This window comes from Cetorhinus maximus, chromosome 11, assembly GCF_964194155.1.
Source record: "Cetorhinus maximus chromosome 11, sCetMax3.hap1.1, whole genome shotgun sequence".
In the NCBI taxonomy this organism is placed as follows: Eukaryota; Metazoa; Chordata; class Chondrichthyes; order Lamniformes; family Cetorhinidae; genus Cetorhinus; species Cetorhinus maximus.
The window spans coordinates 122,252,787-122,267,564 of NC_135889.1; the positions used below are offsets into that span (position 1 = coordinate 122,252,787).

A 14,778-nucleotide genomic window follows, 5' to 3' on the forward strand; every position below is an offset into this window, starting at 1 on the left:
CTTCGTCCTCTGTTTCTGTTTCTCTCTCTCCGTCGGCCTCACCCATTTCTCTCCCTCCCTCTAACGTTCGTTCTCTTCCTTTCACTTTCATTGGTTCCTTCCCCCTTTCTGACTTCATCTCTGTCTCTTTATCTTTCTCTTCCTTACCCTCGCTCTCTCTCACTTTCTCTCTTTTTTTGTCTTCTCTGTTTCACTCTCTCTATATTCTTTCTTGCTCACATTTTTCAATCTCTCGCTTTGTCTCTATCTCTTTCTGTCTCTCTCTTTCTCCCCTCTCTCTCCCTCTCTTTTTTCTCACTCCACATCTTTCTTTCTCTTTCTCTCTCCCACTCTCTCCTTCTCTCATTGTGTTGGATCCAGAGCCTCCAGTGAAAATTGTCAACAGTTCCTCTCCGGTGTTGAGCGTGCTGACCGGTGGTGAGATTGTCCTCACGTGTGAGCTCTCACGGTCCGAGGCGGAGGTGAGATGGTACAAGGATGGGGTGGAGGTGAAGAATGAGAGGGCCATGATGGAGGTGGACAGAGAGCGCAGGAGGATGACTGTCTGCTCAGTTACGATGGAGGACCAAGGGACGTACGTGTGTGATGCTGTCGACGACTCGGCCAAGTTTGAAGTGACCGTCTCCGGTGAGTCCTCGGTCAAGCCACACTTGACTCATTGACATCATTCCCTCTAGGATCCCACTGCTCTCGTTCAGAGCTACAACAGGAGAAAGAAAGACCACACAATTTCAGGGATGAGTTATCACATTCCCAGGTGTTACATCTTGTTACAGGAGAAAATCGGTCTTGAAAATGAGTAAACCAGTCATTTCCTGATGGATTTCCTCATGTGGGGAAACAGGCAATTAACCTTTAATTAACCCCCGATAAGAACTTAATAAATAGGAGCAGGGGTAGGCCATTCAGCCCATCACCCTGCTCTGCCATTCAGTATGATCATGGCTAATCCTCTACCTTAAACCAACTTTCCCAATCGATCCCAATTCCCCTAATTCCCTTAGTGTCCAAAGATCTATCAATCTCAGTTTTGAATACACTCAATGACTGACCATCCATAACCCTCTGGGGCAGAGAATTCGCAAGATTCACAACTGTCCAAGTGAAGAAATTCCTCCTCATCCCAGTGCTAAATGGCTGACCCCTTATCCTGAAAATGTGACCCCATGTTCTAGAATCTTCATTCACGTTGACAGTAATAGGGCCAGTGACCTTAAAGGAACAGGACAGCAGAATAATGCATTGTACACAAGAACGTTCCTGTCTGTTTAACACCATGTCACTAATTTACGTGGAGTAGTGTGACAGGGTCATTATTACTGTAACACAAACTATAGTGATAATGCTGTGCGGAGGGATTGTTCAGGACACTCTGTGTAGAGACATCGGAAATGGGTCACAGGGATTTCTTCTGCTCAATGTTTTCAACAAAATTATATTCCTCCTTTATCTTCTCTACAGTAATTGTAACTCTCTTGTTTTCATTCTTAATCATTCACTCTCCCTCTGTTTCCATATTTTCTCTCTCTCTCATTTCAGTGTTTCTTTTTCTCTCTATCCTTTGATATTTGTATTGTTCCTTCTCTCTGTTTCAAGTTCTCACTCCATCTCTTTTTTCCTCCTCTGTTTCTGTTTCTCACTCTTTGTCGGCCTCTCCCATTTCTCTCCCTCCCTCTAATGCTCTCTCCCTTGCTTGCTCATTCTATTTGGTTCCTTCTCCCTTTCTGTCTTCATCTTTGTCTCTTTATCTTTCTCTTTTCCCTCACTCTCTTTCCCTCACCTTTTTTCCTCTTTGTTTTGCTCTCTCCATATACTTTTTGGGAGGCGGTGGGGACTGGTATTCCAAAGGCCCAGGGTAATGTTCTGAGGACCTGGCCACGGCAGATGGTTGAATTTGAGTTCAATAAAAATCTGGAATTAAAAGTCTGATGATGACCATGAAACCATTCTCGATTGTTGCAAAAACCCATCTGATACACTAATGTCCTTTAGGGAAGGAAATCTGCCATCCTTACGTGATCTAGCCTACAGACCCACAGCAATGTGGTTGACTCTTAAAAATGCCCTCTGAAGAAGGGCAATTAGGGATGGGCAATAAATGCTGGCCTAGCCAGCAACACCCACATCCCATGAATGAATAATGAAAAAAAACTTTCTCGCTCACATTTCTCAACCTCTCCCTCTGTTTCTTTCTTTCTCCCCATCTCCCCTTCTCTCTTTTTTCTCTCCCCAAATCTTCTTTCTCTTTCTACCACCCTCTCCTCTCTCTCTCATTTCTTCTCTCACTGTGTTGGATCCAGAACCTCCGGTGAAAATCATCAACAGTTCCCCTTCGGAGTTGACCGTGCTGACCGGTGGTGAGATTGTCCTTTCGTGTGAGCTCTCGCGGCCCGAGGTGGAGGTGACATGGTACAAGGATGGGGTGGAGGTGGAGAGGAGCAAGAGGTCCATGATGGAGGTGGACAGAGATTGCAGGAGGCTGACTGTCCACTCGGCTACGCTGGAGGACCGAGGGACGTACGTGTGTGACGCAGTCGACGACTCGGCCAAGTTTGAAGTGACCGTCTCCGGTGAGTCCCTGGTCAGGCCGCATGCAAACTTTATTTTTCACCTCCTGACCTCACACTGCAGACGCCACACTGCAGAGTCACGCCCCAAAGGTCATTCTGCAGAGGTCAACCCCAGAGGTTACATTGCAGAGGTCACACTGCAGAGGCCACACTCCCGCCACGATTACCCTGAAATTCACCAGGATTCTGCCAGTCTAAGTGAAACCCCCAGTGAAATGGTCAGTTTCCGCCATTGACATCATTGCTCTGGGATTCCCATTGGCTTCATTCAGAGTTACAACAGGAGACAGGAAGACCTGCCAGAGAATCTCAGGGCTGAGTTGTCATGCTCTGTGGTCTCAAACCTTGTTACAGACGTAAAACAATCTGAAAAGCCAGTCATTTTCTATTGGTTTTGTTATGATGTGACAGGTGAAATGTGCCAGGTGGACCAAATCCACAAGGGCAACTTGGCCACGCTATCACTTTTGTTTTGCAATTGTGTTTATTATGGGAGGATTTGTGCACTCAATTCAGAAGTAATGAGTCTATTAACACCTTTGGTGAATTAAAAAATTAAATTAAAACATTTAATAACAAACGAAGAGAATTTAAACACATACTTAAGATTACAGTTACTTGATATTATAACAAATCCCAAAATTCCTAATTAACCTGACTCCCAACTATGCACCCGCTTTAAGGCAACAGTCCAAAATAGATTTTACATTTAAATAAGCAATCCAGCAAGGTTGCCACAGCACCCACTCGACAGTGGAATTCCAAAGGCTTTTGACACAACTTTACTTACTGGAGCAGCATCTCTTCAGAGTGGTTAGGGCTTCCACCAAGACTGTCACACAAGGGTTTACACAGCCATGCCCACATAGCCTTCCACCCTTCTTTATATATGATTTTCTTTCTTTAATGTGTAAAATCCCGTTGTTCTACATGTCTTTGGAAATTCACTTTTCCAATAATGTAAAAATCTTTCATGCCTTCATTATGGTCAGCACTCTTGGGAAAAATAAATGTGTTGCTTTGCCTCACTTATCTTGTTTGTTGTAAACATTGCATCATCCCTTCGAAAATCAAACAACCCCTTGGCTTATCTAGAAGTGCAAATTTCATTCACACCCTATCTGTGGAACCTTCATCCTTGCTCATCCATCTCCATTTCAAAAGTCTGTTTTACAACTGCTGATTTGATCATTTCAACCTTGCAGTCTATCTGGCTCAAATTCAATTAAAACAGCCACCCACATAAACCTACCATACAATATCCCACAATACTATTATGAAAAATATGATAGTTTCGTTGCAGTTTATATTTCCTCCCTCAGCTTTTCCCTGTAACTGTAATTCACTCTTTCATTCACTCTCATTCTCTGCATGACTCTCTCACTCTCATTTATATATATCATCTTTATCTCTTTGTATCGATTTCTTTATCTCTCTATCTTTTGCTATTGCTCCCTTTTTCCATGTTTCATTTTCTGTTCCTTTCTCTCTCTTCCTTTTCTTCATCTTTTTTCTTTCTCTTTGTCTGCCTCTCCATATTTCTCTATCCACCTCTGTCTCTGCTTGTTTCTCTCTCTCTCACATTCTGTTTCTCTCTGTTTCTTTCTCCCTCCCTCACTCTCTGTAACTTCCTCTCTGTCTCACTTTGTTTCTTTCACTTTGTCTCTTTCCCTCTTTCTATCCTGTCTCTCTGTATCTCTCTTTTTCTCCCCTCTATCATTTTTTCTTTCTCCGCCTCTCTCCAACTCTCCCTTTCTCTTTCTCTGTCTCTCCAACGCTCTCTCTCCTCTCCTCTCACTGTGTTGGATCTAGAACCTCCGGTGAAAATCGTCAACCGTTCCCCTCCGGTTTTGAGCGTACTGACCGGTGGTGAGGTTGTCCTTTCGTGTGAGGTCTCGCGGCCCGAGGCGGAGGTGAGATGGTACAAGGATGGGCTGGAGGTGGAGCGAAGTGAGAGATCAGTGGTGGAGGTGGACAGAAGGTGCAGGAGGCTGACCATTCGCTCGGCCACGATGGAGGACCGAGGGATGTATGTGTGTGACGCAGTTGACGATTCAGCCAAGTTTGAAGTGATCGTCTCCGGTGAGTCCCCGGTCAAGCTGCATGCGAACTTTGTATTTCACCTCCCTAGCCCGGCATTGTTGGGACTAACAATTCCCCCACTGACTCACCTTGTGTGGGTCTTGTTTCGATTCGGTTGTCAGAAAGAGCAATGATTGGACGGCAGGAGGGACAGGAAAGGGGTTAATCAGCAGTGACAAGATGAAAGGATAAAAACATTTGCATTTATGTAGCACCCGTCACAGCCTCAGGATGTCCCAAAACACTTTACAGCCAATTAAATACATTTGATGTTTCATCACGGTTGTAATGGAGGAAACACTTCAGTGAATTTGTACACAGCAAGATCCCACAGTTAGCAATGTGATAACAACCAGTTAATCTGTTTTTGTCATGCTATTTGAGGGATAAAGATTGGCCTCAGGACACCAGGGAGAACTGCCCCGCTGGCCTGTCAGATACTGCCCCATGGGACCTTTTAGATCCATCCGATAGGGCAGCAGGGGCCTCGGCTTAACCTCTTATCTGCAGCGCTCCATCAGTACTACACTGGGAGTGTCAGCCTGGATCTTTGTGCTCCAGTCTCTGGAGCGGGAGTTGAACCCACAGCCTTCCGACTAGGAAGCTGCTTCGATAAAGGACCAACCACCCTCTGGCCCTGCCATTTTTAGTCAGATCAGCAGCAGACATGCTGGTCAGCCGCCTCTCATCACCTTGTCACCGCCCTGTTCCTCCAGCTCACCCTGTCCCCAACCTGGTCCTTGGTTACGTTCATCCCCGACTCAGTCTTCACCCCCACCTCCACCTCCACCCTGCTTCAGTTCAGCCGACTCTCCCCTGTCCCAGTGAAGGTTTGACCCACAGTATTCCTCGACATTTGGTGACTGTTTGGGAATATTTTCCTGTTTCCCCTATCCTCTTCTGGCATCTCACACGTCTCATGGGCCTTCCAACTCTCCGTGGTCTTTGTGGTGAGCGGTTATTCCACATGGAGGCCAGCCCCACCCGATCCCCACGTGCCAGCACTGTCTCCAGCCTGGTGCCTGGGAATAACATGGCGCCTTCGGCCTCAGTGCATCAGCACGGGTCAGTGTTGGGATAGGAAGAGACTGGACCTCAGGCCCAGATTGCTCCTCCTTCACCCAGGGTACTGAGGCCAATAGAGCTACACCTGGCCCTGCTGTGATGCCTGAATGAGGGCGACCGGGGAATCAAACCCGGAGCTGCCTGGTCTATTAATCCATCAACAATTTAGTGAGCAGGTTGGTGAATGTGTGTAACTGGGCTTCCCGTGTAGCTCAAACTCTGCATCACTGACTCCAGCTCTTTCCATCCGTAACATTGCCAACTCCTTCGGCCAATCTGCAGCTGAAAACCCTCATCCCTGTCTTTATCACCTCCATACTCAACTCGGCCAATGCTTTCCTGGCCGGCAACCTCCCGCTCCCCATAAACCTGAGGCCCTCCAATACTCCGCTGCCTGCACCCTCACTAACACGTCCCCCTGCGCTGACTGACCACCAAGATTTCAAAATTCTCCTGTCTGCCAAGTCATCCCCATAGCTCCATCCCTCCCTATCTCTGAAACTTCCTCCAGACCCACAACCTACTGAGATCCCTGTGCTCCTCCAATCCTGGCCTTTTCCATAACCCCCGATGTCCATGGCTCCACCATTGGCGGCCGTGCCCTCAGCTTCCTGGGCCCCGAGCTCTGGAAATCCCCTCCTAAACCTATCCAACTCTCTACCTCTCTCTCCTTGTTCAAAGTACTTCTTAAAATCTGTCTTTTTGACCAGCTTTCTGATTGGGCATTAATAAATCCAAGAAAGAAACATAGAAACATTGAAAATAGTAGATCATTTGGCCCTTTGAGCCTGCTCCACCATTCAGTATGATCATTGCTGATCCTCTATCTCAACGCCATATCCCCGCTCTCTCCACGCTCCTTGACACCTTTAGAGTCCAGAAATCTATCGACTTCCTTCTTAAATATATTTAGTTATTTGGCCTTCACAGCCCCTTGTGGTAGAGAATTCCACAGGTTCACCACCCTCTGAGTGAAGAAGTTTCTCCTCATCTCAGCCCTAAATGGTCTACCCCGTATCCTGAGATTGTGACCCCTTGTTCTAGGCCCCCAGCCAGAGGAAACATCATCCCTGCATCCAGTCTGTCCAGCCCTGTCAGAATTTTATACGTTTCAATGAGATCCCCTCTCATTCTTCTAAACTCAAGTGAATACAGGCATGGTCGGCCCAATCTCTTTTCTTTTTATTCTTTCATGAGATGTGGGCTTCGCTGGCTGGGCCAGCATTTATTGCCTATCCCTAGTTACCCTTGAGGAGGTGGTGGTGAGCTGCCTTCTTGAACCGCTGCAGTCCATGTGGTGTGGGTACACCCACAGTGCTGTTAGGGAGGGAGTTCCAGGATTTTGACCCAGCAACAGTGAAGGAACGGTGATATATTTCCAAAATCAGGATGGTGAGTGGCTTGGAGGGGAACATCCAGGTGGTGGTGTTCCCATCTATCTGCTGCCCTTGTCCTTCTAGATGGTAGTGGTTGTGGGTTTGGAAGGTGCTGCCAAAGGAGCCTTGATGAATTCCTGCTGTGCATCTTGTTGACGGCACACACTGCTACTACTGTGCGTCAGTGGTGGAGGGAGTGAATGTTTGTGGATGTGGTGCCAATCAAGTGGGCTGCTTTGCCCTGGACAGTGTCGAGCTCCTTGAGTATTTTGGGAGCTGTACTCATCCAGGCAAGTGGGGAGTATTCCATCACACTCCTGACTTGTGCCTTGTAGATGGTGGACAGGCTTTGGGGAGTCAGGAGGTGAGTTACTCGGCGCAGGATTCCTAGCCTCTGACCTGCTCTTGTAGCCACAGTATTTATATGGCTAGTCCATATAATTTTATTCAGTTTCTGGTCAATGGTAACTCCCAGGATGTTGATAGTGGGGGATTCAGCGATGGTAATGCCATTGAAAATCAAGGAGCGATGGTTAGATTCTCTCATGTTGGAGATGGTCATTGCCTGACACTTGTATAGCCTGAATGTTACTTGCCACTTGTCAGCCCAAGCCTGGATATTGTCCAGGTCTTGCTGCATTTGGACATGGACTGTTTCAGTATCTGAAGAGTTGCGAATGGTGCTGAACATTGTGCAATCATCAGCAAACATCCCCACTTCTGACCTTATGATGGAAGGAAGGTCATTGATGAAGCAGCTGAAGATGGTTGAGCCGAGGACACTACCCTGAGTAATTCCTGCAGTGATGTCCTGGAGCTGAAATGCCTGACCTCCAACAACCACAGGCATCTTCCATTGTGCTGAGTATGACTCCACCTGGTGGAGAGCTTTCCCCGTGATTCCCATTGACTCCAGTTTTGCTAGGGCTCCTTGATGCCACATTGATGGGGCGGTAATTGGCTGTGTTGGATTTGTCCTGCTTTGTGTGTACAGGACATACCTGGGCAATTTTCCACAAAGCCTGGTAGATGCCAGTGTTGTAGCTGTACTGGAACAGCTTGGCTAGGGGAGCGGCAAGTTCTGGAGCACAAGTCTTCAGTACTATTGCTCGAATATTGTTAGGGCCCATAGCCTTTGCAGTATCCAGTGCCTTCAGCTGTTTCTTGATATCACATGGAGTGAATCGAATTGGCTGAAGACTGCCATCTGTGATGCTGGGGACCTCCGGAGGAGGCTGAGATGGATCATCCACTCAGCGCTTCTGGCTGAAGATTGTTGCGAATGCTTCAGCCTCATCTTTTGCACTGATGTGCTGGACTCCTCCATCATTGAGGATGGGGATATTTGTGGAGCCTCCTCCCCTAGTGAGTTGTTTAATTGTCCACCACCATTCACGACTGCATGTGGCGGGACTGCAGAGCTTAGATCTGAGCTATTGGCTGTGGAATCGCTTAGCTCTGTCTATCACTTGCTGCTTATGCTGTTTGGCACACAAGTAGTCCTGTGTTATAGCTTCACCAGGTTGACACCTCATTTTTAGGTATGCCTGGTGCTGCTCCTGGCTTGCCCTCCTGCACTCTTCATTGGACCAGGGTTGATCCCCTGGCTTGATGGTAATGGTAGAGTGGGGAATATGCCAGGCCATGAGGTTACAGATTGTGTTTGAGTACAATTCTGCTGCTGCTGATGGCCCACAGCGCCTCATGGATGCCCATTCTTGAGTTGCTAGATCTGTTTGAAATCTATCCCATTTAGTACGGTGGTAGTGCCACACAACACGATGGAGGGTATCCTCAATGTGAAGGTGGGACTTCATCTCCACAACGGCTGTGCGGTGGTGACTCCTACCAATACTGTCATGGACAGATGCATCTGCGGCAGGCAGGTTGGTGAGGATGAGGTGAGTATGTTTTTCCCTCTTGTTGGTTCATTCACCACCTGCCGCAGACCCAGTCTAGCAGCTATGTCCTTTAGGACTCAGCTAACTCAGTCAGTAGTGGTGCCACTGAGCCACTCTTGAAGATGGTCATTGAAGTCCCCCACACAGAGTACATTCTGTGCCCTTGCCACCTTCAGTGCTTCCTCCAAGTGGTGTTCAAGATGGAGGAGCATTGATTCATCACTTGAGGGAGGGTGACACGTGGTAATCAGCAGGAGGTTTCCTTGCCCATGTTTGACCTGATGCCATGAGCATTCATGGGGCCCAGAGTTAATGTTGAGAACTCCCAGGGCAACTCCGTCCCGACTGTATACCACTGTGCTGCCACCTCTGCTGGGTCCGGTGGGACAGGACATACCCAGGGATGGTGATGGTGGTGTCTGGGACATTATCTGTAAGGTATGATTCCGTGAGGATGACTATGTCAGGCTGTTGTTTGACTAGCCTGTGAGACAGCTCTCCCAATTTTGGCACTAACTCCCCAGATGTTAGTCAGGGGGACTTTGCAGGGTCGACAGGGCTGAGATTGCCATTGTCGTTTCCGGTGCCAAGGTCAATGCCGGGTGGTCCGTCCAGTTCCATTCCTTTTCTGTGACTTTGTAGCAGTTTGTTACAACTTGGTTTGCTAGACCATTTCAGAGGGCATTTAAGAGTCAACCACATTGCTGTGGGTCTGGAGTCACATGTAGGCCAGACTGGGTAAGATTTCCTTCCCTAAAGGGCATTCATGAACCAGGTGGGTTTGTACAACAATTGACATTGGCTTCAGGGTCATCATGAGTAGGACTTTTAATTTCAGATTTTTATTGAATTCAAATTCCACCATCTGCTGTGGCTGATTCGAACCCGGGTCCCCAGCGCATTACCCTGGGTCTCAGGATTACTAGTCTGGCAACAATACCGTTACACCATCGTCTCCCCTCTCCTTATCAACAATCCTGCCATCCCAGGAATCAGTCTGGTGAACCTTCGCTGCCCTTCCTCTTTGGCAAGTATAACCTTTCTTAGGTAAGGAGACCAAAACTGCACACAATACTACAACTGTGGTCTCACCAAGGCCCTGTACAGCTGCAGTAATACATCCTTGCTCCTGTACTCAAGTCCTCTCGCAATGAAGGCCAACATACCATTTGACTTCTGAAGAGAAATATCTCTACCCAAAGAATGATGAAAATCTGGAACCCGCTACCACAGAGAGTGATTAGGGTGAATAATACTGATACAATGAAGAGGAGGGCTGAGAAAGAAATATAATGTGATGCAGACAGGGGGAGATAAAGAGGGGTGGGAGGAGGCAAATTAACACCAGCTCAACTCAGTTGGGCAGAATGGCCTGTTTCTGTGTTGTAAAATCCTGTGGAATTGATTGTAAAGACTCTTTGTCACCTATCCGAATATCTCCTCATGTGGATTAGCATCAAATATTCTTTCATCATACGTCATTTAGTACGTTAAAGGTGCTATGTAAATGCAAGTTGTTGTTGTTGGGTTGCCATGAAACCAATGAGTCCCTGGTTCTATCTGCAGAGCCGCCGGTTAAGATAATCCGACGGGCTGACCAGCCGGCAGAGCACAAGTACTCGAGCTCCGAGGACATTGCACTCGAGTGTGAGCTGTCTCGGTTGGATGGTGTTGCCAAATGGTACAAGGACGGGGTAAAGCTGGTGGAGAATGAGAGGATATCCATCGGGAGGAAGGGAACGTTCCGGTCACTGCGGATACTGGACACTCGGACAACAGACTCGGGGGAGTACCTCTGTGATATCCAGGGTGACAGCCTTGTATTCAGAGTCTGTGTGGAAGGTAACGTACCTCGGTCTCAGCCCCCTCACTGAAACTCTCCCCGGACACTCTCCCCGTGGTTGGGAAGGGGACACGTGGGGGTCTCTAAAATCCCCTGCTGGCTGAGGCTGTAAATAGTTCACCCCCTGTGACACTGAGCTATACTGCACAGAGATCAACTCCAGGGTCAGTACCTGTCACTGATGGGACAGGAGGAACTCTCTGGTGTCCCTGAGCGACTGACGTCCTCGTCATCCTTGCAAATCACCATCCCATCTCCAACCCCCTCTTTCCTCTCCAAAATCCTTGAACACGTTGTCACCTCCCAGGTTCATGTCCAAATTTCTCAGAACTCTGTCTCAGTCTGTCCCGTTGGGGTTCACTTCCTGTCTAGTATTGAAACCACCATCAAAGTCAAAAATATCATCCCCACTTATTTTTCTTGACCTGTCTGCAGCCTCTGACACGGTTTGACCTCACCATCCTCCTCCCAACACCTCTCCACTGTCGACCAGGTGGGTGAACTGCACCCTGGTTTCATTCTTATTTCTTTCATCATAGCCAGAGGAAGGCCTACAATCTCTTGTCTTCCCACTCCCGCACTGTTACATCTGGTGTTCCCCAAGGAGACCTCGATCCCTTCCTATTTCTGATCTACATGCTGCCCCCCTCCCCACCCAGCAACAGCATCTGAAAACACAGTTAGTTTACTCATGTACACAGATGATACCCAATTAAACCTCACCACCGGCTCTCTCAACCCCTCCAGTCTCATTGATTTGTCAGACTGTTTAACCAGCAAACCAGTATGGGATGTGCAGATATTCCCTCCAATGAAATATTGAGAATAAAAAAGCTGTAGATTTCAGGCCCCATCGCTAATTGTATTCTCTACCCACTGACTCCTTCCCCGTCCCTGGCAACTGTCCGAGATTAAACCAGACCATTCTCAATCTCGTGGTCCTGTCTGGCTCTCAGTTGAACTTCCAATCCCTTATATTTTCCATCTCGAAAACCAACGACTTCCTCCTCTGTTACTTCACATGTCTCCACTCCTGCTTTAGCCCATCTGTTACTGAATCCTTCATCCATGCCTGTAACACCTAAACACGCGACTATTCCAACATTCTCCTGGCAGGCCTCTCATCTCCCATGCTCCATAAACTTCAACTCGACCAAACTCCTGCTGCCTGTATCCTAACCTGCACCAGGTCCTCTTCACCCGTCACTCCATATCCTCATTGGCCTCCGATGAAGCAACACCTTGATTTTAAAATTCTCACCCTTGTTTTCATAACCCACCATGCCATTGTCCCACCCTATCTCTGTAACCTCCTCGAGCCCCACAACACTCTGAGATCTCTGTGCTCATCTGATTCTGGTCACTTGCTCATCCCTGATGTTAATCGCTCCACCACTGGTGGCCAGGCCTGGACCCTAAGCTCTGGAATTCTCTCCCTAAACCTCTCTGCCTCTCTCTCCTCCCTTAAAACACTTCTCAAAACCTGTCTGTTTGACCAGCTATCTTACTGGTCACGAATGAAGCCATTAGGGAATTCAAGATAAACTTCTTTACCCAGACCCGGAGAGTGGTTGAGAATGTGGAACTCAGCACCACAGGGAGAGGTTGAGATGAATAGTATAGATGGGTTTAAGGGGAATCTGGATAAACACATGGCAGGGAAAGGAATCAAAGGTGGTGTAGATCGGGCGAGTGGAAGGGAGATGGGAAGGGGCTTGTTTGGACCATGAATAACAGAACAGACCTGTTGGGCAGAATGGCCATTCTCTGTGTTGTAGAACTTTGTGGAATTCTATGTAAAGTGATTGGTTGTCTGTCCTAATACTGCCACATGTGGCTCAGTACCAATTTTTAATTAGTCACATGTCTTGGGTAGTTTTAGTACGTTAAAAGTGCTATATGAATGCAAGTTGTTGTTGTTGAGCTGCCATGAAACCAATGAGTCCCTGGTTCTATCTGCAGAGCCGCCGGTTAAGATAATCCGACGGGCTGACCAGCCGGCAGAGCACAAGTACTCGAGCTCCGAGGACATTGCACTCGAGTGTGAGCTGTCTCGGTTGGATGGTGTTGCCAAATGGTACAAGGACGGGGAAAAGCTGGTGGAGAACGAGAGGATATCCATCGAGAGGAAGGGAATGTTCTGGTCACTGCGGATACTGGACGCTCGGACAACAGACTCGGGGGAGTACCTCTGTGATGTCCAGGGTGACAGCCTTGTATTCAGAGTCTGTGTGGAAGGTAACGTACCTCGGTCTCAGCCCCCTCCTCACTGAAACTCTCCCCGGACACTCTCCCCATGGTTGGGAGGGGACACGCGGGGGTCTCTAAAATCCCCTGCTGGCTGAGGCTGTAAATAGTTCACCCCCTGTGACACTGAGCTATACCGCGCAGAGATCAACTCCAGGGTCAGTACCTGTCACTGATGGGACAGGAGGAACTCTCTAGTGTCCCTGAGTGATTGACGTACTCTTCATCCTTGCAAACCACCATCCCATCTCCAACCCTCCCTTTCCTCTCCAAAATCCTTGAACATGTTGTCACCTCCCCAATTTCCTGCCCACTTTTCTTTCTTTACTCTTTCATGGGATGTTGGCAAGACGACCATTTGTTGCCACCCCTGCCACAGCCCCTGGACTAGCCATATAAATACTGTGACTACAAGAGCAGGTGAAAAGCTACAAATACTGCAGCGAGTAACTCACCTCCTGACTTCCCAGGGCCTGTTCACCATCTACAAGGCACAAGTCAGGAGTGTGATGGAATACTCCCCACTTGCCTGGATGAGTGCAGGTCCCACAACACTCAAGAAGCTTGACACCATCCAGGACAAAGCAGCCCGCTTGATTGGTACCCCACCCACAAACATTCACTCCCTCCACCACTGATGCACAGTAGCAGCAGTGTGTGTACCATCTACAAGATGCACTGCAGGAATTCACCAAGACTCCTTAGGCAGCACCTTCCAAATCCACGACTGCTACCATCGAGAAGGACAAGGGCAGCAGGTAGATGGGAGCACCACCACCTGGAAGTTCCCCTGCAAGTCACTCACCATCCTGACTTGGAAATATGTCGGCCGTTCCTTCACTGTCGCTGGGTCAAAATCCTGGAACTCCCTCCCTAACAGCACTGCGGGTGTACCCACACCACATGGACTGCAGCAGTTCAAGAAGGCAGCTCACCACCACCTTCTCAAGGACAATTAGGGATGGGCAATAAATGCTGAGCTAGTCAGCAATGCCCACATCCCAAAAAAATTATTTTTAAAATTATCAACAGTACGGCTTACCTCAACGAATCCCCCTCTCCCTCAGATCACGACAGTCCTGAGAATCCAAAATTCCAGACATCTCTGTGTCCAAGCCCTTTAAAGGGATAGTCAGCTGTGGTAAAACTATGTTTTGCATAGAGAGCTTCACTTCCGCTCCCCATCAATTCCCATCGGACAGTGAAGACCTGTTCCTGGATAAGTTCCAATTCTTCTCCTGCCTGTGTCTTCGCAGCAGCTGTTTCTTATTCTGTGAGTTACTTTGAAAGGTGCTAAAACTGCCAGATAAAGGCAAAATACTGCGGATGCTGGAAATCTGAAACAAAAACAAAAACTCAGCAGGTCTGACAGCGTCTGTGGAGAGAAAGACAGAGTTAACGTTTCGAGTCCGTATGACTCTTCTTCAGAACTAAAGAGAAGTAAAAATGTGTTGAAATATATACTGTTTAAGGAGGGTGGGACAGGTGAAGCTGGATAGAAGGCCAGTGATAGGTGGAGGCAAAGGCGAGATTGCGAAAGATGTCACAAACAGAAGGTGGAAGGGGTGTTGATGGTGGTGATACTGGCTAAAGGAGGTGCTAATGGTGACATTAAGAGTAGAAAGCAGGATGAGCAAGTGACAGGCGGCACTAGTGGGGGTGGGATGGGGGGAGGGGACGGTGTGGGAGAAAAG

General features: G+C 48.1%; 1 protein-coding gene across 3 annotated transcripts in view; it reads left to right on the forward strand.

Moving 5' to 3' along the window:
• obsl1a (obscurin like cytoskeletal adaptor 1a) overlaps nt 1-14,778 on the forward strand; it is a 99,249-nt gene that overhangs the window by 38,210 nt on the left and 46,261 nt on the right. For 2 of the 3 annotated variants that reach the window (XM_078552676.1, XM_078552678.1), the window contains 5 exons: nt 361-627; nt 2,301-2,570; nt 4,383-4,652; nt 10,561-10,836; nt 12,800-13,075. In XM_078552676.1, coding sequence (XP_078408802.1) covers nt 361-627; nt 2,301-2,570; nt 4,383-4,652; nt 10,561-10,836; nt 12,800-13,075 — 1,359 coding nt within the window. The remainder of the gene's footprint in view (nt 1-360; nt 628-2,300; nt 2,571-4,382; nt 4,653-10,560; nt 10,837-12,799; nt 13,076-14,778) is intronic. The other variant, XM_078552677.1, reaches the window with a different exon arrangement.